Below are 22,871 nucleotides of genomic sequence, written 5' to 3' on the forward strand. Positions count from 1 at the left end.
CAGGAGGGGTGCTAGGAAGATTGAGGTGTTTCCATCTGTTTGTTTATTTATTTCATTTAATGGAGGCACTGGGGATTGAACCCAGGACCTCATGCATGCTAAGCATGACCTCTACCACTGAGCTGTACCCGCTTCTCCATCTTGGCGTTTCCATTGTTCACACAGCCCTCCCCCAGGGTAGGCAGGAGCAGGGGATTATCCTGATGGGAGTGAGGGCTGGCTGTGGAGGGCCGGAGCGTGAAGAAAACCTGCTGGTGAATCGACTTGGCCGTAGACCCGCGCCACGGCCAGGCACCCAGTGGCTCAAAGGGTTGTGGGACACCCTCCCCAACCTGTGCCCTGCTCCCAGTCCTCAATTCTCTTCCCCCACCTCTACCACACTAGCTTACGCAGAGCGTGTTTCCGCAAGAAACAGGGGCCCTCCAGGTCCGGCTGCCTCTGCAGGCGCCTCTCTGGAGCCGTCGGTGCCAGTGCGCCTTCAGCCCAACTGCCCGACCCGAAGGAGGAAGGGTCGGCTCTCACAAAAGCCTGCTGTGTGACCTTGGTTGAGTTCCTGACCCCTCTGTGCTGGTCACTGTTGTGTACCCAGGAAAACGGACCGGAGGAGGGCAGTGTCCCCGGCATGGCCTCGGGATATGCAAGGTCACGCTTGGGTCGCCCGCCCCGCAGCGCCGCAGCCCCCGGGAGGGGAGGAGCGGAGGGGCTGGTAACTCCCTCCCGCCCCGGTGGTCACGGCCAGCAGGGACCGCTCCGGGAGCCGGGGCCGCACACTGCCCACCCCCACGGCCGGCCGCCTGCACCGTCCAGGGATGCGCTTCAAGAGTGGGCCGCGCGGCATACACAGCTCAGCGGCGCGGCGGGGCCGGACGAGGCCGAGGGCGGCGGGCTGGGGACCCGAGACGCCTAGTCCTCAACCCACCTCGACCCCGCCCGGCCTCGCCCGGACCACGCCTCGTCTCCCCGAGACCAGCTCCCAGGAGCTCTCGCCGCGGCCCCGCGGAGGCGGGCGGGGGGAGGACGTGGGCGGGCGGAGCGCACCGCTGATTGGTCGGCGCCCCTGATTGACCGGCGCGGGAACCGCTCGCTGCCGCCGCTGCATCCGGCTGCCCTCGTACGGGCTCGGCTCGGCTCGGCGGCTCGGCTCAGCTCGGCTCGGCAGCTCGGCTCGGCTCGGCGGCTCGGCTCGGCTCGGCTGCGCGGCCGCGGACGGACGGACGGGCGTGCGCGGGGGGCGCGGGGCGCGGGGCGCGGGGAGCGGGCCTCGGCGGCGGCGGCGGCGGCGGCGGAGGAAGCCTGGTGCCCCCGCCCGCCTGGTCCCCTCGGAGAGGCGGAGGCAGCGCGGGCCGGCCGCAGCGGAACGGGCGCGGGCGAGGGGGGCGGCGGCGCGGGGGAGGCGCGGGGGGCCCGGAACGAGCGCGGCCCGCCGGGCGCCGCCGACCCGGCTCAGCCGACCGACGGACAGACGCGGACGGACGCGGCCCCTCCCTGCCGCCGCCCACCCGCCCGCCCGGGGCGCCCACCTTGCCGGCGCCGGGCCCGGGAGCGATGACATCGACGGGGAAGGACGGCGGCGGGGCGCAGCACGCGCAGTATGTGGGGCCCTACCGGCTGGAGAAGACGCTGGGCAAGGGGCAGACAGGTGCGTGCGGGCCAGCTGGGGCCGGGGCTGGGGCCTGGGGGCCCCGGGACACGGAAGGGCCGGGGGACCAGGACACCGATGGGGAGTGGGGCACCGCGGGGCCGGGGAGGACCGGGGCTCACAGGCCCGCCGCCGGGGAGGCCGGCGCCAGCGCGCGGAGTCGGGGCCCGGGAAGGAGGCCACCCGGAGCGGGGTGCTGCAGGCCCGGCCCGCGGCTCCGGCCGGCGGCCGTGAACAATGGGCGGCCGGGCCCCAGGTCCCGCCGCGGAGCCCCGCAGGCCGCGCGGCTGCGGTCGGCCGGGCGCGGCCCAAGGACACGAGGCGCGGACGGGGGCGCACGGGCCCGGCCAGCGCCCCTCGGCCGGGCTGCAGGTGCGCGGCCCCGGCCGCATTGTGCGCCCGAGCGACCGGGCCCATTGTGCCGCGGGAGGAGGGGGCCGAGCGGGCGCCCATCTGCCGTCTGCCGCGGCCACGCTAATAGGCGTGTTGCCCGAGCAGCTGCGCCCCGAGCCGCGCGCCCCCGGCCGCGACCTCCAACTCAGGAGGCCGGCGGGCAGGGAGGCCGCCGTGCGCGACGTGCGGGGAACCGGGCCACTCTGGCCAGGCCGGGTCCTCCCTCCAAGGTGGGAGTGGGAGAGTGCCGGCGCCACTCCGAGGGCTGGACAGCGCCTCTCTCGCCTCCCAACCTCTGCTCAGAATGTCTGCGACACTGCACTTCCCAGGGGAGGGAGAGAGAGAGACCGGTCCCGGGCCCCACCGCGGATCCCGGGCCCCGGATCCCACACTGGTAGTGGAGCAGCCCGGCCTGCAGGAGGAAGGGGCTCCCCAGCTGCTCCAGGCCGGCTGTCTTTCTGGGGATCAGGTTAGATCCCGGCCCGGCTGCCAAGCCCCTCGTCTGGCTGGCCAGGCGCTCTCAGAGTGGCTTTGTGGGAGGCTGGGCTCAGCCATTTTCTTTCTTCTCCCTGGATGGGCCTCTCTTGGCGGCCCAGAAGTCCGAGTGGCACTACCTCCTCCTTGCCTCTATGGTAAGTTCCTTAGACCTAGGGAAGGCGGGAGAGCAGAGGAAGGGAGGAGGAGGGTGCGGCAGGGCTCCCCCCCCCCCCCCCCCCCGTGCAGGATCGGCGCCCAGGAGGGAGCTGCTCTGGCCAGGGATGCTGCAAGCCCTCTCTAAGCCCCCCAGGGTGGCCCAGAGGCGGAGCCTGGAGGTGGGAAGAAAGTGGGCCAAACCCCCGGCTGGGGGTGGGGGGAGGAGAGCCGGGGTTGTGATGTAACTAAGGCAGAGCGCAGGAAGGTGCCTGGGCCAGGGCAGTGGGAGCTCCCTCTCCCCCTCTGGGGTAGGCAGCTGAGGCACCAGGGGGTCCTGGGCAGTGGTGCAACGCCTCTGGGAGTCAGGGTGGCGGGGCCCGGGTTCCAGGAGGAGGTGGCAGACAGCCCGTGTTCAACTGAGTTCAGAATATGCATGTTTCCAGTAGTTGGTGAAATTCTTGGTGGGGGAGGGGCCTGGGGCAGCAGAATACAGGAGGCAGTGAAATAATCTAATTATCTAACCAATAAAATGCTATTATAAGGAAACGTCAGCGTGTAAGTGATGACAGCAGTGAATTACATACAGTGCCGCGCGTGCCGGTCTCCGTGGGTAGGGGCTGGTCTCCGTGCTCTTCATTGAGTCGTACTGTCGTACAGTTAATTACAGGAGGTTTCCACTGTAATTAACAGTAATGAGTACAAAAGGATGAGCCGTGTGTGAACAACATGCTGCCAGTGATGTTTAGAAGCAGCTCTGTGTGGCCCAGGACGCCAGCAGTCTCCCTTCTCAGGCCCCTCCCTTTTGAGTGGAATCTGCCCTGGAGGGGTCCAGTTGAGGCACTTGCTCTGGGCGGGGGGGGGGGGGGGGGGTCTGTCTGTCCTGAGTTCCTTCTGGCCTCATTGAGTGCTTTGAGCTGCTACCCAAGTTCTGATGGTTGGAGCGCCTGCTTCCTGGAAAGGCTGGGGAGGAGGCCGTCCCTCGGGCTCCTGTCTCTCTGTCTCTTCTTTTGAAGGGTCGTTGGAGTTTAGTGGACGTGGGGCCTCCTGGTGTGTATGCGCCAGGCCTGGCCCCTTGGCCTGCTGGTTGGCCTTCGGCACCAAATGCCCAGAGAGCTGTGACTTCCGAGGCCTGGCCTTTTGCTCCTTCGGCAAACGTCTGACCTCATCTGGGGGCCAGGCTTTCTGCCAGGAGGCCTCAGTGGAAGAACTTCTGTTGCCGCCTCCCTCCCTGGGACGTTGGTCCTGCTGGGGACCTGCTGCTGGTGGAGCCGTGCAGGCCCCAGGCCCGGGGCCCGTGGTGTGTCCCCTGGCCCCAGCCTGGCTTTCCTCATCTCACAGACACCTCCGTTCTCGCCCTCTGCCCAAGTCCTGTCTGTAAAGGGGGTGCTGGGAATAGTAGGCTTTGGTGAGCTCCGTGATGTAGCTGGGCCTCTGGGCCCATCTGACCTGGGCGCCCTGGCTGGCATGTCCCAAGCCAGGGTCCGTTGGGAGGCAGTCCCTCTGCTCTCTCTCAAAACACTGCACTTGGGGAATCAGATGTGGGTGGGCGATGCTGCCAGATGTAGAGTGCAGGTGTGGGCAGAGCCGCCACCTCCACCTGGCTGGACGCCCCACCGGAGGCTGGCAGGGCCTCGTTCCCACTTCTGTTTTAGCTTTTTAGCCACGGGTGGGTCTGTTGTGCTCATTTGGTGTCGGGCTCAGTGAGCCGGTCTGTCCCCATCAGGGCTGGCGAGGCAGTGGTCAAGAAGTCATCCCCTCTGCACAGCCATCCGGGGGCAGGTGTCGCCATGTGGGGTGGAGTTCACTGCTGAGGCCTGCCTGGCCTCCCCCTGCTTGGGGGGAGGGCATCTCCAGAGGGTCTGGCGGGGCCTGGGGAGGTCCAGGGGGTGAGCTGTGTAGGCAGTGCAGCCTTCATCCCTCCAGCCCCATTGGGAAACCGAGCCACACACACACAGCACTGCCGGAACCAGGGTGCCACTGGCCCGGCAGGCCAGGAGGATCCCGCGGGAGGAGGGGAGGGCGGCGGTTCTGTGAGCCTTTCTCAGAGCTGAGGTGCACAGTAAGATGTGGGGCCTACCCTGGAAGCCCTGCGCCCGGTGGGCGGCAGGCAAGGTAGGCTTTGAGGTGAGGGGTCAGTCCAGCTAAAGAGGGACAGTGGGCGTGAGGGGCCTCCCTGCTGCTTATGTGGCTGGAGGGCTGGTGGGGGCCCTCCCCTCCCAGTTCTCTAGGGACCCTTGGAGAATCAGTGTGGGTGCTGGTGGCAGGCAGGCTGGATAGGACTCCTGGAGGGGGAGGAGCTAGTGAAGAGGGGCAGGTGAGTGAGGGAGATACCGGTGAGCTGGGAAGACAGACAGGTGACGTGGAGGGAGAGACGGTGTGCTGGGAGGAGAGACAGGTGTGATAAAGGAGAAACAGGTGAGCTGGAGACTGTGCCGGCAGACCCTGAGGTGACCCCCGGCCTGGAGCTGGAGGGAGGCCAGCTTGGAGCAGGCTGGGGGAGGCAGAGCCAGAGGTGAGGCCCTGGGGCATGGAGGACGATGTCGGTTTTGGAAAACTGGGCAGAAGGTGGCAGCTTTCCAGTTGGCGAGTGGCCATGGTGCTTCGGCCCTGGGGATGGGGCAGGGGCTGGCCCAGGAGCCGGCCTGGGGTGCCGTGGGGGCTGAGGCCTGGAGAAGGAGCAGGCCTCCCGGATGGGTGGAGGCACTGGACTTGGGGCACCCAGTGAAGGTGGACAGAGCAGGGCGAGTGGGGTCAGCCTCCACTGGCCACATGTGGACCACCCGTCATGTCTGATGGTTAGCGCCATCGGCAGGCCTTGTTGTCCCTTGCCATGAGTCAAGGGCGCCCCACGCTGGCCTCAGGCTGGCCTCAGGTTACCCAACCCGTTTCATAAGTGAGAAAACAGGCTCCGAACTTGGTGCTTTGGTCAGGGCATCAGCTCCTGGGGATGGCAGGAGGCCCGCACACGCTCAGGTCATGAGCTCGGTTAAAAGTTCGGACCCTGTTCTCAAACAGTGGTGGGCGGAGCTTGGGTGGGGGCCGTGGGGAGCCCCCGCCTGTCTCTCTGGCCCCATGCAGTGGTTAGAAAGGCTCGACACCCCGTCTGCAACTTTGAGTGGGACCGATGCCACCCAGCTGTCCTCCCGAGCACAGACCCTGCCCCAGGAAGCCCCCTTCCTCAGCTGAGAGCCAGCCTCTGGGCAGAGGGCAGCTCTGCATGGGGGTTCCTGGCCTGATGGGGGTCTCACCTCAAAGGATGGGCAGTTTCCTGAAGGTAGGATGGGAGGGTCCTGGGGTGAACAGAGCCCCAGCACCCTGGTTCCAGAGTGTCCCTTACCCACTGCGGTCCCCTGTGGCTCTGAGCACCTCTGAGTTTTCACGCATCCTGCCTGAGTCACCACTGGCAGTGGCCACTACTCTGCAGGGATGGGGAAAGGGGCATCTGTACCAGGAAGGGCACAAGTGAACCCCAATGCACAGTCACCCAGAATGTGCTCAGGGCCAAGGAGCAGAGCAGCCGCGGATTCTGGGGTTCCTGGTCCCACTGGCCTGCTGGAGACTGGCCAGGGATACCCCCATCCTTACTGGTGACTGGCAGGCTTGGCCATGCATGTTGCGGGGGAGGGTGTGGATTCCCCCTGCCTCCCAGCCCGTAACCAACCAGCCACCCTGAGGGCTGTGTGGGGCCAGTGAGGGCTGTGCCGCAGGGCGCCGGAGTCCCCTGCTGCCCACACCAGCCGCTAGCCAGCACTGCTGTGGCCTGAGCGAGTGTGCGCCTTCCCCACCCACACATGCTTTTCTCTGGCTCCTTCTTCCCCTCGTTCTCATCACCATTGCTTATCTGTGGGGTGACCACTGGGCCTGAAAATGCCAGAGAAGTCAGGGGTGGGTGGGCGGCGAGGAGGGGGAGGGGGATGGCTTCTTGGAAGGCCCGTGTGGCCTGCCGGCAGCACTGTCTGCATCTGCTCTACCTGAGCATCAGCCCTGCGGGTGCTTGGCACCGTCTGTGTGCCTGGAGTGGGAGGGTCTGTGGCTTGCACTCACAAGGGGCGCTGGGGCAACTTTGTGGTCACCTGGTGCTCTAGTTTGGAGCACCTGTGCCTTCAAGGCTGGCAGACACAGACCCGATTTCTTTGGGGACCTGGAAGGGTCAGGTTCTCTCAAGTTAGCACCCTGGCTGTATCCTCTGGCTGCCCGCACCCTCCATGGTGGGGCTGTGCTGGCAGCTCCTCGGGCCCAGGGCCCTTCCTGCCTATGTCCACTGCACAGGCTGGGCCCCTTGGAAGGGGGCACGCTGTGCTCTCGGGGGCCTGCTGCGCACAGAGGGCGAGCGTGGTGGCGGGGCGTCCAGGGTGGGAGAGAGGCCTCGCCACCTGCCTGCAGCCCCGTGTGCTGCCTGCATCGGCTGGCCTCTCTGGCCCTTGTGGCCAACTTGGACCCTAATGGGGTGGTTCTGTGCCCCTGGTTGTGGAAGCACAGCCCAGGGACAGAGCCGTCCTGGGCTCTGGGCTCGGGAGCTGAGGGACTTTGAGCCTCAGGCCCCATCTGTAGGGCAGCATTTCCTGAGCTTCTGTGAGGCTCTGATGGCCAAGCACAATGTTGGGGGCACATCTGTGGTGCATGGTGTCCAGCTGGAGGACAGCAGGCCAGCATCTGTCAGGGCCCCTTGAGGGTCTCGGGGGAGGGGAGAGACCCCCTTCTCTGCTGGTGTCCCTTGTGTTGCCCTGGATTCTGCCAGAAGTCCTCTCAGATATGGGGAGAGCCAGTTCCTCTGGACAACCGCCCCAGGGTAGCCCACCCCGGTGCCAGGCCACCCAGTCCCGCCGTCATCCACGGGCCGGCTGATGTGACCAGGCCACACAGGACTGGGTGGTGGGCCCGGGGTGGCCCTCTGTGAGCCTGGCCCAGAGCCCCAGGCCCTGGTGGGGGATGGCTGAGCTGCCCATGGGCCTGCCCGAGGCTTCACCCCAGGGATGGTGGCCGGCCGAGTGGGGCAGGCCCGGGCCAGCAGCCTTGAACTCTGGACAAGATGGAGGCTGGGCTGGGGCAGAGGCCGCAGGGACAAAGCGGGGATTGTGCCAGGCTGGGTCCTGAGAGGCGGCCCAGGCCTTGTCCTGCCGCCTCTGAGGGGCCAGTGTTCTAGAGCCGGGCAGCTGGACGCCCCCCGCCCCCCGCAGGACAAGGCTCCAGCAGGCCTGGCGCAGCTCGAGAAAACCGCCCTTGTCTTTCTTCCGGTGGCTTTCTCCCCGTCCTTGCTGACTCCATCCCTCGGGGCCCGGGGGCTGCCGCCGGACCTCAGTTTCTTCCCTGTGCACTAGGGTGACAGTGCCTCTGGCTGGATTTCAAGGGCTACTGAGGTCGATGTGTGTAGGGCGCTGGCTCGGCATCCTGGGGACACCCACCCTGGCTAGGGGTGCTGGCCTGTGAGGACAGAGCTGCTTCCCCAGGTGGTGGCCACATCCTCGTCCCCCTGGGTGCCTGGGGCTGGCTGCCCCTCCTGGGCCTCCTCCAGGCCCTGCCAGTGGGCCTGGCTGACAGTGAATGGAAGGTTCCAGGGCCTTTTGGTTCTGGGTTGGGGTGTGGGGAGGGCCTCAGGGCACCTGCACCGTGGCTGCTCACTCTGGGCTCAGCCTGGGCCCCGGGGTCCTGGAGGGCAGGGCTGGCCTCCCTGGCCCCAGAGCAGAGGTGGGAAGGCAGCCCAAACAGCCGCCCACGTGGCCTGAGTGACGTTACTGGAGCTGGGGACATGTCAGGCTGCCGCTCCATCTCAGGGCTGTGGGTGTTTTTGGGGGGCGGCAGGAGGCTGTCTGGCCAGGAATGCGGCATCTGTAGGGGTGGCTGGGCTGGGGTGCTCCCTGGCGACTCCAGCGTTGCTGGCAGCCGCTGGCTTAGGCTGGGGGCCAGGAAGAGAGGGGTCTGAGGAGACAGCGCCTGGTCAGCCCTACTTGTTGAGGGGTGGCCGCCTGGGAGCCTGACGAGCCCTGCCCCGTGGCTGGCGTGAGCCTGGACCGTGGGCCGCAGGCCGGAGGTGGGGTGGTGCTGGGGCCACTGCCTGGGCCGCCTGGTCAGGAGACCCCTCCCGGGAGCTGAGTCAGGAGAGGCCCTGGCCAGGGGTGGCCCCGGGCGGGGCGGGGCAGGAGGCCAGTCCCCGGGCTGGGTGCTTCCCGCATCTCATTCTGTCTGGGACGGTCCAGAGGCACATTGGGTGTGTGGGTCCTGCTTCCTCTGGTGTTGACGCTGGCTCCAAGCTGGAGGCTCGGGAGTGGGGCGCCACAAGCTCTGCCCACCCCATCTCAGACTCCCCTGTGGTCCAGCGAGGGCCTGTGGTGGAGCCTGGGCAGCCCCTCAGGGTAGCTTTCCTCCCTGGAGGAATGCCTGCATCCCCCGGGAGTGAGTGTGGCCCTGATGCCCATGGAGAGGGGCCTGCCTGGAGTGTCCTAGCAGCCTGTGTGAGGAGCTGAGTCCCCTGGGACCATTCAGACAGAGCCTCCTGGCCACCCCAGGAGCCAGCCAGGAAATGCAGAGGACCTGTGATCATTCGGGGTCCCTGGGGTCAGCCTCTGTGCAGGGCCCAAAGACAGGGTCCCTCCTGGGTGTTTGGTGAGGAGCCCAGACCCTGCGGTGGGGAAGTCACATGTCTGCCGGCCTCAGTTTCCCCACAATGTTTCAGGCACGAGGGTCAGGATACCCCAAGGAGGCACGCAGTGCATGCTCAGGGCTAAGCAGGGACCTGGTACAGCTGCAGCAGCTGGTGTCGCCCTTGGGCATGTGCCTGGGAGTGGGCTCGGCCTGGGCAGGGGAGCCGAGGGGGAAATGGGGACGGGCGGACAGATGGGTGTCGCGTGTGCTTATCCCCTTGGCTTCGGGGTTTGCGTGCAGCTCTCGTTTTGGGGGCGGTCAGTGGGGAGAGCGGAAGGGGATTGTGGCACAGCTGGGCCAGCCAGCTGTGCCAGGTTGAGAGGCCCAGGGTGGGGGCATAGTCCCAGGGCTGCTGAGGGGCTTGTCTGGTCCCTTCCTGCTGCCACATGGCACCCTGGGATGCAGCCCTATCCTGCCCGTGTCCCCACCCCGCTGACCATCTGGCCAACAGCGTCCTTTGTCCCGGGGGCCCACCTGGCCTGGGGGTGTGTGTGCCTGCACCCCCGTGGGAACCAGCCCCTTATTTTCCTTTGCACACAGTCGCTTCCAGGCACAGCAGTAGAGGAAAGTGCGCCCTGGCCCCTCGAGCAAACCCCAGTCTCAGCCACACGCCGTCCATTTGCGTCACCTGCCCGCCTCCTTCCCCACCCTGGACATCGTTTAACTGCAAATATTTCAGGGCTGTGTCTAAAAGATTGAGACTCTTTAAAAATGCACTTACCGCTGGCATCCTGAGAAGTGAACTCAGGGACTTCAACACTAAAGGGCTGTTTTCCTGAGCCTGAGTTCCGTTGCTGGCCCTTGCACGTGGCACCTGGAGGCTGCTGGGGGCCACGGCCCGGGGCTGCCTTGGCAGGTCAGGTGGGCCCGAGGAGCTGCATTTCTTGTTCCCCGGTGATGCTGATGCTGGCCCCCCGCCCCCACCAGAGAGAAAACCAGGTGTGGTTGTGGCCTGTCCCACTCTCATTCCTGCCCCCACCCTGGTGCCATGGTGGTTGGTGCCAGTGTGGGGCACACAGAGGATCAGGCCCAGGGCAGTTAATGCCAGGCTTTGGCTCTGTTGTTCTGGGGGTGGGCCTAAGGCAAGTGAGAACAGGTGGCTGGTCACTCACTGGCCCCTCACCCCCGAGACCACTGCAGCCCTGGAGGGTGTGGGTGAGGGACCAGACACAGAGCTGTGGGCCGCAGGGCTGGTGGGCTGAGGGAGGCCCTCCTGGGGTGCTGGGACCAGCCCACTCCAGAGCCCTCGTCTCCTCACGTCCCAGTGGGCCTTGGCTCCACACCCAGCACCACCTCCTTGGCTGCGGTGGTCCCTTCACCGAGGGCCAGTCTGAGGATACACTGCCAAAGGGTGGACAGATGGTGTGCAAGGTGGTCAGTGCTAGGGTGGGGTGGCCGTGGCCTTGCCCACCTCTGGCCCACGCCTCCAGCTCCATCCTCCCAGAGCATCTCTGCCGACACTCCTGGCCTGTGGCTCCGACACATGACCTTATGCAGGAGCAGCTGACGCCCTGCTCGGCCCCACGTTGTGCTATCTCTGTTTTGGGGTTGATTTCCGGGCTACTTGAGGCAGTGGCCCATGCTCCTACCTCCAGTGGGGGTCATGCCGGGTGCGCCAGTACTTTCCCCAAATGCGTGTGCTTCCAGGGGGAGCCATCTGAGGGGGCCCCTGGTGGCCTGGAAGAATCCCAAGATAGGGCATGGTATGGATGCTAGGAGCCCCTGCGTCCAGGGGCCAGTGACCCGTGAGCAGCAGCACCCAGGGAGCAGGGACCTCTGAGCTCTCTGCAGGGAATGCCATTTGCTGGTCTGCTCTGGCAGCCCGCAGCCCCCTGCTTTCCCCTCCTCACGTCTCCAGGGACATTGAGGGGCAAGCCCTCGGGCGTTTCCCATCTCTGCTACACCCTCCTGAGGACAAGGCCGGGGCAGCTCGCTGGTTGCACGCTGACCCCGAGGCCCTCAGGACCCTGACCCTGAGTTGGGGCCCAGCGCCCTGATGGTCTGAGTGGGCCCTGCAGCTTGGGGCCGGTCCCTCCCCTGGGAAGTCCTGTGGGTAGGAGCTGTCCAGCGCGGCAGTGCTGAAGCCTGCAGCTTCTGCTCCCCGTGGGGGAGGTGCGGTTAGCAACTTGTCCTTAAACCTCCCCTGCAGCGGAGCAGACCTGTTGGGGGGTGGTCTGGGGTCTTTGGTGAGTTCCTGCACCTGTCTCCCACGTGTGGGACTCTGGCTCCGTGCGGAGGAGGGGGAGCCGGTGTCTGGGTGCTCAGTGTAGTCGGCGGAGGCCTGAGTCCCCCAGGCCCAGCTGCTGTGCTGCTGGGGGAAGCCCTGGTCCCTAGTCCCCTCCTTGGGCAGAAGGAGCTGGTAGCCAGTTCTCCTGGGGCTGCCCTGGGACAGCCTGTGGAGCTCCCTACACACATCGGGAGGGTCCTCTGGGTCTCAAAGTCTGTACCTGTGCCCCCTTCCCAGGCCTGGGGCACTGGAGGGGTTGGGCCTAGATTCAGAAAGCCAGGCCCCCAGCCCCAACCCCGACTAAACTAACCCACCCAAACCACCATCCTGGGCTAGCTTGGCGGGGAGGCTGGAAACAGGAGAGGTGGGGAGGGACCGAGGCCGCGGAGATGGGAGGGAGTGTTGCCTGTGTGTGGGGCGGGGGTGGCAGTGCCTGGGCTGGGCAGTGGGAAGGGTTAGGTGCTGGCTCATCTCTAGAAGCGAGAGCTCATCTCAGATTGGAGGTTTGCTGACTCTAAACTCCAAATCCCAGGGGATTTATAACTAATCATAAAGTGGCACAGATGGAACATTCTCCAACAGATCCACAGGGCGGACGAGGGCAGCAGTGGACAGACGGGGGCCACGTCGGCCGGGGTGTGGTGGGGGCGGCTGCGGCTCCTCCGGGTGATGCCCAGTGGCCCCGGGTCTGTGGGCTGGGTCTCCACGTTCCCTTCCAGCGTTGCTGCTGGCCCTGGCAGAGGCCTTTGTTGTCCTCGGCACTCCCAGAGAGCTTGGCTGCTGCCCTCTGTGCCGCCCCAAATCTGTGCCTCTCCCTCCTGGGTCCTTCCACCTGAGGGGTACTCAGACCTCTGTTCCACAGCCCACGTTTGGGGTCAGTTGGTCATGGGGCCTCTGACCTCAGGGGCCCTGCTTCATGCTGCCCCCTTGCAGCACACAGCCTCCTCTGGGCACTTGTGCCCTGCCCTGGGGTCTGCAGGAGGGGATGTGGGAACCACCTCTCTGTCAGGATCCAGATTGGTGGGGCAGGGGAGTTGAACTGAAGGCCACATCTGGGTGAGGGCCTTTGGGGGACAAGTCTGAGCTGGTCAGTGCTGTGGGCCTCCAGAGATGCTCAGGACCTGGTGGGGGCTGGGGGGCCAGGGCCCCTTCTGTCCAGGGGGCTTTGGCATCCTGAGTCACGCCAGATGAGTGGCCCTGGTGACAGTCCCACTCTGCCAGGGGCATTCAGGGGGTCCCGTACTGACTGAGGCCTGGTTTGCCGAAGCTTCCTCGGTGCTTCTAGGGGAGGCGCTGCTCTCCTGGCTGGTGGACACTGGGAGGCACCTCTGGGAAGTGGGCCGGCATCTGTGCTGGGGACAGAGAGACCCAGTGGGCAGCCAGGGTCTAGGGGAGGCTGGCCCCTGGGCCTGTCCATGCCAATCCAGGCTGGGTCTGAGCTTCCAGCTCCCCACCCTGTGCCTGCTGCTGGAGCTCCTCACCAGGCCTTGGGGAAGAAAGAGGCCCCATGGGAGCCGTCTGTCCCTGCTGCAGAGCTGCAGGCAGGGCAGCAGGTCTGTCTGCTGAGGGACACCTTCAGCACGTGTGTGTCCTCCCTTCACGAGCTCCAAGAGCAGCTGGTGGCCGTGGCACTGTCCCCATCTAGTCACTGTCATGGGGGCTCTGTGGTTCCTTGCTGGGCCTTGGGAGTTCACCACTTGGGTGAGTCCTGCCGAACCTGCTTGGGGGCTGCAGGCCAGAGCCCACCCCATGGGCTGCCTCTTCTCCTGGAAGCCGAGTGGCCTGTACCCTGGGGGAGCGGTCAGCAGGCCCCAGAAACAGCAAGGGCCTGTGGAGGTCTGTCAGCTCCTGGCAGCCTGGGTGCTTTCTGAGTTGTTGGGGGAGGTGCCTGTGCCCCTCCTCTTTCCGTTTGGGGACCCAGGGCAGGGGGCAGGCCCGACAGCAGGGTCAACAGAGCAAGAGCCTGGGGACCCCACGCTGGCAGGACAACTGGGGGTCATCTGGTCTGTGTGGTCTCCTGGAGGCCCTGGGCCCGGGACTTCATAAATCAGGCCTGTGCCCTGCGGGCCAGCGCCGAGGCCGACCGCGTGCTCGCAGATGGGAAGGAGGCCTGCACCTCGGGAGCACCTTGCCTGCCGTCCCCAGGAGGGCAGGCAGGATGGGGAGGCGGGCCCCTGCCTGGGCTGAGGGTCGGGGCAGCGGCCCAGGGGATGCCCAGCCAGGGCCTGTGGCTAGCACGTCAGGGCGGGGCTGCTGTTCTGAGACCTCACCATCGGGCGACGAGTCCCACCGTCCAGGCCTTCCAGCTGCTCCCCAGGTGCCAGCCCTGAGAGGGGAAGAGGTGGCGGAGGAGGACCTACTACTGCCTGGGTTCCGTGATCATGGACAGCTCCAGGCAGGCGGGCCTCCTGGAGACAGTGGGAGGAGCCCAGGGGCTGAGGCGATGGCGGACAGACCGGGGTGATGGGTGCGGGCAGGCAGGCCGCTGCCTCTCTCCTTCCTCCCTGTCCTTCGGAGAAGCTGCCCGCTGACCACTAAGCAGGTTCTATTATTACCCCGCGCTGGAGATTACGTGCACGCCGGTGCCCTTCTGCAGATGGGCAGCCTCTCCAGGCACCTGACCCCAGCTGGGCGGGGGCGGGGCTCAGGGCCCCAGGCCTGTTTTCCACTCCCGGCAGTTACCGGTTCCCACAGGCAGTGTATGCGCCTGTCCTTCTGTCTGTGTCTGTCTGAGGGCCTGGGGCAGGAGCTTGCTTCTCTGGGGCTTGATGCCCTGCCTGAGCCCCTGGGGTCAGTTGGGAGCAGCCCGCACATGGCCTGCCGGGCCAGCACCTTGGTGTCCATCTCTTGTCCAGCACTGGCTGGGCCCTTGGGTGGCCCCAGCAGCCTCCTCAGCCCCCGGGTCCCCCAGATTAGGCACCCCGCACATGCAGCTCTCAAAGCTCCGCAGTCGGGGCATGCCGTGGGACGGAGGAGGAAGTGGGCTCCAGGGCCCACTGGCAGCCAGCACCCAGCGCGTCCCAGGCACTGTACTGCCAGCCCAGCCCCGTCCTGCAGAGCCATGCTGTGCTGCCGGGGACCCCCTGACCCAGGCAGGCTGGATAGCTGGTCTCCTGGGTCGAGTCTAGCATGAGGCCCAGCTCCCAACCCCACGAGCGGAGTGGGACATGGGCTTGTTGTCTCCGGGCAGGACGGGACACGCAGCCATCCCAGTGGTTGGGGACCCAAGTCAGCAGGAAGTTTTTGAAATGTGGGTTTTTTTTTTTTTTATGCTAAATCCAGACTTCACAGTGCGGAGTAGTCCTGTGCTGCCCCCCCCCCAACATGGGGACAGGAGGTCTTGGTCATAGCTCATAGGGGGCAGCTGTCACTCCGCCCTGCCCTCCTGTTCCTTCCTACCCCGCCCACAGGGCTGCAGGAGCCCATGAGGCCTCCAAGGCCGACCCTGGCAGTCTTCCCAGGTGTGCTGGGCTGGGGGTGGCTGGTGGCCACAGTTGGGAGGGCTCTGCCCTCCTCTGCTTGACCACAGGCTTGCCGGCAGATGAGGGTCCCCTCCCTGCACAAGGCTTTGCTGTGTCCTTTGCTGTGCCTTGTGTCAGGGGCGGGGTGCAGCCAGGAAGCAGGCCTGGATGGAGGGCCGTCCAGCCTCTGGCATCTGGTCATCCACAGCTCCTGCCCCACGGGGTGCAGGCTGAGGGGAGGTCTAGGGCTTCTGGGCCTGGCTTGGTGTGTGAGGATCCTCCGTGCCTGGCAGGTGTGTGGAGTTATACAAGGCTGCGTCTGCCAGCAGAGAGGCTGCGGTTGTGTGTGCATGTGTGCGTGTGCATGTGTGCGTGTGCGTGGTGACAGGTGGAGATCCCTCGGGCCTCCCAGGGCGCCCTGGCCTCATCACCGAGGCAACCCCATCACCACCCCTGGGGCCTGGCGGTGGGTTGAGCAGAAAGGGGGGAAGGTGGGCAGGTCCAGTGTTTGCTGCTGAAGCCCCCTGGGGCCTGGCCTTGAGGCTCCCTACCTCTGCTGGGGGATCCTCCTCTTCCCCCACTAGGCACGGGGTCATCGACTCTGAATCTCTTCTGCTGGCCACCACCGCTCTGTCCCTCCACTGCCTGCCCCACCCCACACCCCCACCCATCCCTGGGGGCTGGACAGCTGCTGGCTGGGACACTGCCGCCCGGGGCACTGCCGCCCGCGGTGCCTCCGGTCACACCGCCGTATCCACACTGCAGGTGTGACCCTCGTCCTCCTGGATTCCAGCCTCCTTGGACCTGGGGCTCCTTGTGTGCAGGACCCCGCACCCTTCCCTTGCTCTGCTGTGGTGCCCCCACCCGCACCCTCCGCTGCCTGTTCCCCACCAGCTACTGACCCCGCCCCTTCCTGGGTCCCTCAGACCAGCCACGCTCCTTCCTGCGGGTGTTTGGCTGGCGACCCCAGCACCAGCCCCCAGTCTTAAGGCTCCTGAAACTAGGTCATCAGCTTAAAAAAATACAATTTACCAGATTGAATTACTGAAGACTTACTGAATTCAATCAGAATGTTCCATTGGGCTAATTCTACAGTATTGAATTGATAAAACAGTTAATAAAAACTTAATGTGGTCACTTGCCACCGCTGGAACTAGAGCCGTGACGCCTGCTCGCCCGCCTCTGGGAAGGTCCGCTCCTGCGGAAGGGTTTCCCAGCGAGAGTGGGCGACGGCTCCGGGCAGGGAGGGCGGAAAGGGGGCCCAGCCAGCTGTTTGCTGTCGCTGCACCCAGCGCAACCCAGATTGACGGTTTCATAGCACTTGTGCCTCCCAGATGAGGCTGCGGGTCCCCTCGGGGTGCTGGCCTCTCCCTCCGCCTTCTCTCATGGAGAGGCCCTGTGGCTCTCAGTTCGGGCCTCCCAGTGTCTGGGGCTCCTGCCCTTAGGAAGTGGTGCTGAATGAACAGTAGGTGGGTGCCCCTTGGGGAAACTTGCTGGGCAGTGGGCTTTCTGTGACATGGCCGAGGGAGGCCCTGGTGGGCCCCACTGTGTCTGGGAGCCCACCCTGGAGGTCGGAACAGTGATGATGCCCATGGTTTGGACGTCAGCCAGGGGACCTTGGCTGAGGGAGGAGTGCCCACCTTTCTGCCCCCACTGCAGGGTGGGCAGGCTTGTGTGCGGGCTCCTGGGGGGGTAGGAGGAAGGGGTGGGGGGAGTGGGAGGCATGCCCTGTTGCAGTTGCCATGACAACCATGCTGGGGCTGGGTGCATTGATTCTGGGGACCCCGCCCCCCACCAGTGCCCTGCTGGCTGGGCCCCTCAGCCCAGGAAGGAAGCCACAGCCTCCCCGCCCTCTCCCTCCAGCCTCAGCGTGGGGGATCCGCAGTGGCCCTCAGTGAGCGGCTGGGGCCTCCAATGCTTCTGTCCTTGCAGCCCTGCCCATGGCCCACACCCACCTTGACCGCACTCATCCACAGCCCTCAGTGAGTCTCACATTGTGGTGGGATGGAGTCCAGTGTCCTGGACACAGCCCGGTGGAAGGGTACCAGGGCAGCAGCCCTTGGAAAGGGCTAGGGTGTACGCTGAGCTGTCCTCGCCCTGGGATGTGGGGCCACTGGGCAGAGCGGCAGGACAGAGGGAGGGCTGGTGCCCTCTTGCCCCTGCGGCCCCCGCCACTCTGCCTCGAGCGCACCCCGGCTCCCCCGCTCCCAGGCCCTGCACCTGAACTGCTGTGGCCCCGCTGGGAACGTCTCACACCGTCCCAGGCCTGTACGAGGCCCCGCCCCCTCGGGCCTGGCCGGCCTCGTGGGGCTCCCGTCTGGCTGTGTTGGGCATTTGTGTTTCCTTGAGAATTGCCGGTCTCATCACGGACATTGGTGGGTTTCTAGAGGAGCTGGTCGGCTGTCACGCACGGGGACCAGGTCCACCGGGCTTGTCCTTCCGTCCAGCGAGTGGGGTGCTCTGAGTCCCTTCCAGCTGAGGTACCGCGGGGCGATTCCGTTGACGCGGACCCCCAGGGAAGGAGGAGGGCGGGGTGACGGGTGAGGACGCCTGGCTGGGGGAAGTGGGCGCACCCCGATTGCAGTGCCCAGGCAGAAGCTCTGAGGTCCCTTCGGTCTCTGGGCATCGCGTACACCCGTGGAGCAGGTGCAAGGGGGAGGCTGCCAGGGCTCGGAAAACGTGAGGAGAAAGAAAACCCTGGGCTCAGCCCCTGCCCCGGGCGGTGTGCGGTTGCCTGCTCTGCTGCTCAGGTGCCTCTGGGCAGGTCACTGGACCTCTCGGAGCCTGGAGCCCTTGTTGTGAGGGGCAGTCATGGTGTCTGCCTGGCAGAGGTATGAGAACTGCATGTGGGGGTGTGACGTGTTTTAACGGAGCGCTGACGACGTGGTGGCTGCAGCCATGCGCCTTCCTGTCCTCGTGACAGCTGTGACTGCTGGGCGTCCTCAGCTGGCCCCAGCCAGTGGAGTGTGTTGGTCGCGTTTATTCTCGGTGGTCCCCCAGGTCTATACGGAGTTGACTGAGGCAGCACGTGTAGGGGAGCTGCCTGCCAGGCACTGCCCCCTGGGTAGCCAGGATCCCTGGGGCCATGCCTGCCTCACGGTGGGCCCGGGGTGGGCAGGTTGCCTCCTGGACATGCTTTTTGGGTTGGGCTGGCAGGCCAGGGCCTCCTTGGTGGGGACACAGCAGGGGAGGTGGATCAGGGACCAGACAGGTCCCCGGCCATTCCCCAGTGCAGGACGGGGCTGGCACCGTGGCGGAGGCCAGAGGGGGTCTCTGGGGGCTGGAGTCGGGGTGCTTCGCCTGGCCTTTTGTGCAGGAGGCAGGTGTGAGCTGGGCTGAGGCTGGGCCCACTGCTGGGGGCAGAGGGGCTCAAAGGCCAGTTGGGGCTGCAGCCAGAGGCATGCTCTGATCCCAGGGCCCAGCTGAAGAGAGCGGGAAGGAAGGGGGTGGGGAGAGCGCTGTGCCCCTGCCTTTCAGCTCCTGTCGTCATGGCAACAGATGGTGGTTTGGCAGGAGAGAGGGGGGAGGGCTTTGTATGCGGAGGCTCAGGGTTTGGAGACCAGCTGGGATCCTTCAGGAATGGGGTGGGGGCTCTGGGCTCCAGGCTGAGCTTGCCCCTCCGCTGGGCCCCAGAGCAGCCCCAGGTCCACGGGCAGGGTTTAGATGCAAGCTCGAGTCTGAGCCCCCTTTCTGAGTGTCAGCCCTGACTGGCTCACAGTGGCTGGCCCGCCCTGCCTCTCTTTCCCTCCTCTCTCTTCCCATTCCTGGCCCGAAGGACAAATTGGAAAGAGGCCAGTGGCCCACCTGGACACCCCACCAGCCCAGGTCAGTGGGCAAAGGGGGAAGTGGCAAGGATAGGGCTGCAGCTGGGCAGTGGGCCTGGCTCTGCCCCCCGCCGTGGGGTTGGGGAGGAAGCCTGGGTGGAGCATAGCAGCCTCACCCCGTACGGCCGCTGACCACAGAGGTGCCCACCATGGGGCACCGTGCCAGGACGGTCCTGTCCCAGCCAGCAGCCCCCCTGCCCTCTGCTACCGGGGAGGGCCTGGGCTTTCCAGGGTGATCCCTTGAGCCTGTCCCTCACCCCTCACCCTTCACCCCGGCTCCCTCTCTCCCATTGCACCTACCCCCTTCTCTTCCAAACCAGGCTGGTGTTCCCTGCAGACAGCTTCCCAGCCTGCGGGCTCAGTCCAGGCTCTGCCCTGCTCGCTCCCCATGAGTGTGAGCCCACGTGCCTGTGCGAGTGTGAGTCTGTGTGTGTGCAGGAGTGTAAGAGGGTTCTCCCGTTCTCACCCCCATGGGGAGGGCCCTGTGCACATCCATCAGCACCAGGTGAGCCGTGCTGTGGGCTCCCAGGTGGGGGTGTGGGCACCTGAGATGAGTCTTGGGGCCTGGTGCCGCCCACCATGTGGGTGAGGAGGTTTTGAGACACCTACTGAGGCTTGGGGACCCCAACCCAGGCTGCTGCAAGGACAGACTCATCAACCCGGTCTGGCCTCGAGGCCCCACATTTGCATATCCCACCCCGCCCCCAACAAGCACACAGCACAGCTCAGAGTGGGATGGGGGGGCAGGGGCAGGAGCCGCTCTACCCCAGTCCCCGGAGATTGGACCCTCCTCCTGCCCCACCCACAGGGCACCTACTGCTTTTGCTGAATACGGGAGGGAGTGTTGGGAGTGTCCGTGGGCCAGCTTGTGGCCACGCCCGGGGGAGACTGCCCCACTGGCCTCACTGGGAAGGTTGGCAGCATGGTACTGGGACTGGTTTCTTGGAGGCATCTTGGCTCCCAGGGCTCAGGCCTACGCCAGGGTCTCAGGCTAGAGCAGGCGGGCACCCCGGGCCTGCCCTGGAGTCGCTGTGCTGGCCCCAGTGCCCTGTGAGCACCTCTGGGAACCCTGGCCTATCACCAGCACCCTGGCCGTGCCTTCCTGCAGCCTTCAGCTCATTGTCTCTACAGAGCTTCCCCTGGTAAATGCCCTAACCCCGCCACCCATTCTCATGAGCCCGGGGACCCCACCTCCTCCTCCCTCCCCTGCAGTCCCTTGCCCCAGGCCCACCCCTCCAGGGATCCTTTTTCAGGACCAGATTCCCTGTCAAGGGCCTTGAGTGGGTGCTAGGGGAAGACTGACCCACCTTGGGAGGCCTGGGGCTCCTGCAGGGCCAGGACAGCAGGAGGCCTGGGGCCTGATAGGAGGTCCCCTCACAGGAGGGTCCCTGGGGCCCAGGCTTCAGGCTCTGGTTGCGGGATGTCATGTGTGTGCATGTAGGCGAGTCTTTCTGTGAAGGTGGGCTCTCCAGGCCCCTCCCAGAGCTAACCAGAAGCAGAGGGTGGGGTGGAGGTGGGCAGAGCAGAGCAGGGGCCAGGGGCAGCGTAGCTGGAGTATGGGGCGAGCTGGGCCCCTGCCCATGAGCCTAGGACCCCTGCAGTGGCCTCCTCCAGGGCACCTTCCCGGGCAGGGGGCCTCAGAGTGGACACACGGGACCTGTCCCCCAGGGTAGGGAGTGAGCCAGGGAAGCCGGGGACCTCGGGCTGCTGGCTGTGGTGGGAGGCTCCTTCCTGTCTGCCTTGTGCCCTGTGGTGGGGGCACTGTGTTGGTCTCCACGACGGGGCCTTTAGAGGCCGGCCTCAGCACGCCTGCAGCCAGGGCTGGGGATGGTTGCCCCGTCCCCTGGTGGGGTAGGCTTGGCTGGGGTGGGGTGGGCGTGCACCCCATGCACTGCCCCCCTGCAGGCCTCTGGGGGAGGTGGGAGAAGTGGGAAGGACTCATGGGTCAGCCCAGGCTCTGGGGTGGGCACAGCTCACCTGCTCTTTTCCCAGAGGTCATTCCCAGAGCCTGGCCAGCATCTGCTGTGTTCCCACCCTCCCCCGGGGAGGTGGTTGGTGGCAAAGAGCAGCTGTCAGGCCGGTGGGGAGCCAGCGAATTGTGTGGCTTGGCAAAACCCTACTTTCTGGGACGACCTGGATTTGATCGTTTTCAATTTAAGAAAACTGTTCCTGGAAGTCGGGGGAGGGGGCAGGCCAGATCTGGCCTGAGTTTGGGGTGAGGCCACTGAACCATGAGTCTTGGGGCAGCCAGGCCGGGCCAGGGAGCCCAGTGCAGCCCCGTGAGGCATGAGACCATGGGGCCCCAAGGCCATCCTCCCCAGCCAGCACGCTCTCTCTTCCACATGTGTTGACATCTGCCCCCAACCCAGTGTGTTGGTCCCGGCCCCCAGCTCCCCAGTGGAGCCCCCCAAATCAGGGGGGAGCAGGCACAGGGTGTCCGGGGCCCGTGATGCTGGAGCCTGAGCCCTGTCTGGAGGGGGGTCCCCACACTGTCCCACCACCCTGTCCCCTGACCCCACGAGTCCAAGTTGGTGCCTCCCTGGGCAGAGCAAGTGGGGGCCAGGAGCCCGGGGTCCTGCCGCACCCCTCACTCCACCGGCTCCTCCCTCTCTTTGGGGACACCCATGGTGGAGGGGCTGGCAGCTGAGACTCCTGGGAAGGTATAGGCCACCCTGCCCAGCACCCTGACTGCTGGTCCCAGCCTTGGCTGTAGGCAGGGAGAAGGATGTGACCACCTAGGGTGGGCTCAGGGAGACCAAAGCCAAGGATCGCCCTGGCCAGTGGTCAGCGCCACAGGGAAGAGGGCTAGGGCCACCCTTGGGGGCCTGGATGTGAGTCGGGCTGCCCGTGACGGCGGCACCTGGTCACCTGCCCCACCCCTGCTGGACCCCTTGGGGAATGGCCCCTCCTGGGGACCGGGTGCCCACCTCGCATCTGGACACCCAGAGCGGGCTGCTTTACCGTTCTTCATGTGACAGAAGAACATTTGACAGTCATCAGTTGTGGTAACAGCTGTTTTTTCTTGACCTGTCCTTTAGTTCTACAACAATTATCATTGATTAATTTAATTCATTTAAAAAGAAGACTTTGCTTTCATATTCAAAGATATGAAATACATTTCGTGTATGAACCAAGATTTAAACTTAACAAAAACATCACAGCCTGCAGCTCACCCTGTGTCATTGTTTTGAGTTGTGAACAAAGGGGCCGTCCCAGGTCCAAGTCACTCGCGGTGTCCCGGCGCGGCGTGCCAGAGCTGTCCTCCTGAGGAGGTCGGTGTGCGTATCAGGCCGGCTGGGGCCCTGGAGTTTGATGCCTCATCCTCTGTGTGGACGCAGTGCTGGCTGTGACTTCCACACGCAGGATGGAGACTCACCTGCGAGTGCCGACTGGGACGTGGACGATGACAGACTGTGTTTTGGGGGAGGGTGTTGATTTTATCCCTGATGTTTGGAATCATTGGTGCGCGGGATAAAAAGCAAACTGGGTTTTTCTTTTTTGTGAATTGAAGTGAAATTCACATAACGTGAAGTGAACCATTTAAAGTGAACAGTTCAGCGGCGTTTGGCACGTTCACTGTGCTGTGCAGTCTCCACCTCTGTCCAGTTCCAGAACGTTTTCATCCCACAAAGGACCCTGGTGTCCAAAAGGAGTCACCCGATCCCCCTGCCCCGCCCCTGGCAAACACTAATCTGCTTTCTATTCCCGTGGGTTTGTCTGTTGTGGACATTTCATAGACACGGAATTGTCCACATGTGGCCCTCTGTATCTGCTTTCATGTGGCAGAAAATCCTCAAGGTTCATCCTGGTTGTAACCTGCGTCAGCATTTCCTTCCCCTCAAAGGCTGAATAATGTTCTGTCATGTGGATGGATCACATTTTTTATCTGTTCTTCCATAATGGGCATGTGGGCTGGTTGTGCCTTTGGCGGCTGTGAACGCTGTATGCAGGTGTGTTTGAGTCCTTGCTTTCACCTCCTTTGGGGACACGTGTAGGAATGGTAACTGTTTGGTTTAATTATTTGAAGAACGGCCAGACTGCTACCCAGTGGACCC

General features: G+C 65.0%; 1 protein-coding gene across 12 annotated transcripts in view; it reads left to right on the forward strand.

The window, feature by feature from the left end:
- The first annotated feature begins 1,237 nt into the window (after positions 1–1,237).
- BRSK2 (BR serine/threonine kinase 2) overlaps positions 1,238–22,871 on the forward strand; it is a 61,835-nt gene continuing 40,201 nt past the window's right edge. For 6 of the 12 annotated variants that reach the window (XR_012509463.1, XR_012509464.1, XM_074371385.1 and 3 more), the window contains exon 1: positions 1,241–1,639. Coding sequence is in view for 8 of the 12 variants with exons in the window: in XM_074371385.1 (XP_074227486.1) it covers positions 1,546–1,639 (94 nt within the window). In the remaining 4 variants the exon portion in view is untranslated. Of the gene's footprint in view, positions 1,640–22,871 lie in introns of all 12 variants that reach the window. The other 6 variants (XR_012509462.1, XR_012509461.1, XM_074371389.1 and 3 more) reach the window with 3 other exon arrangements.

Source organism: Camelus bactrianus, chromosome 10 (genome assembly GCF_048773025.1).
Source record: "Camelus bactrianus isolate YW-2024 breed Bactrian camel chromosome 10, ASM4877302v1, whole genome shotgun sequence".
NCBI lineage: Eukaryota > Metazoa > Chordata > Mammalia > Artiodactyla > Camelidae > Camelus > Camelus bactrianus.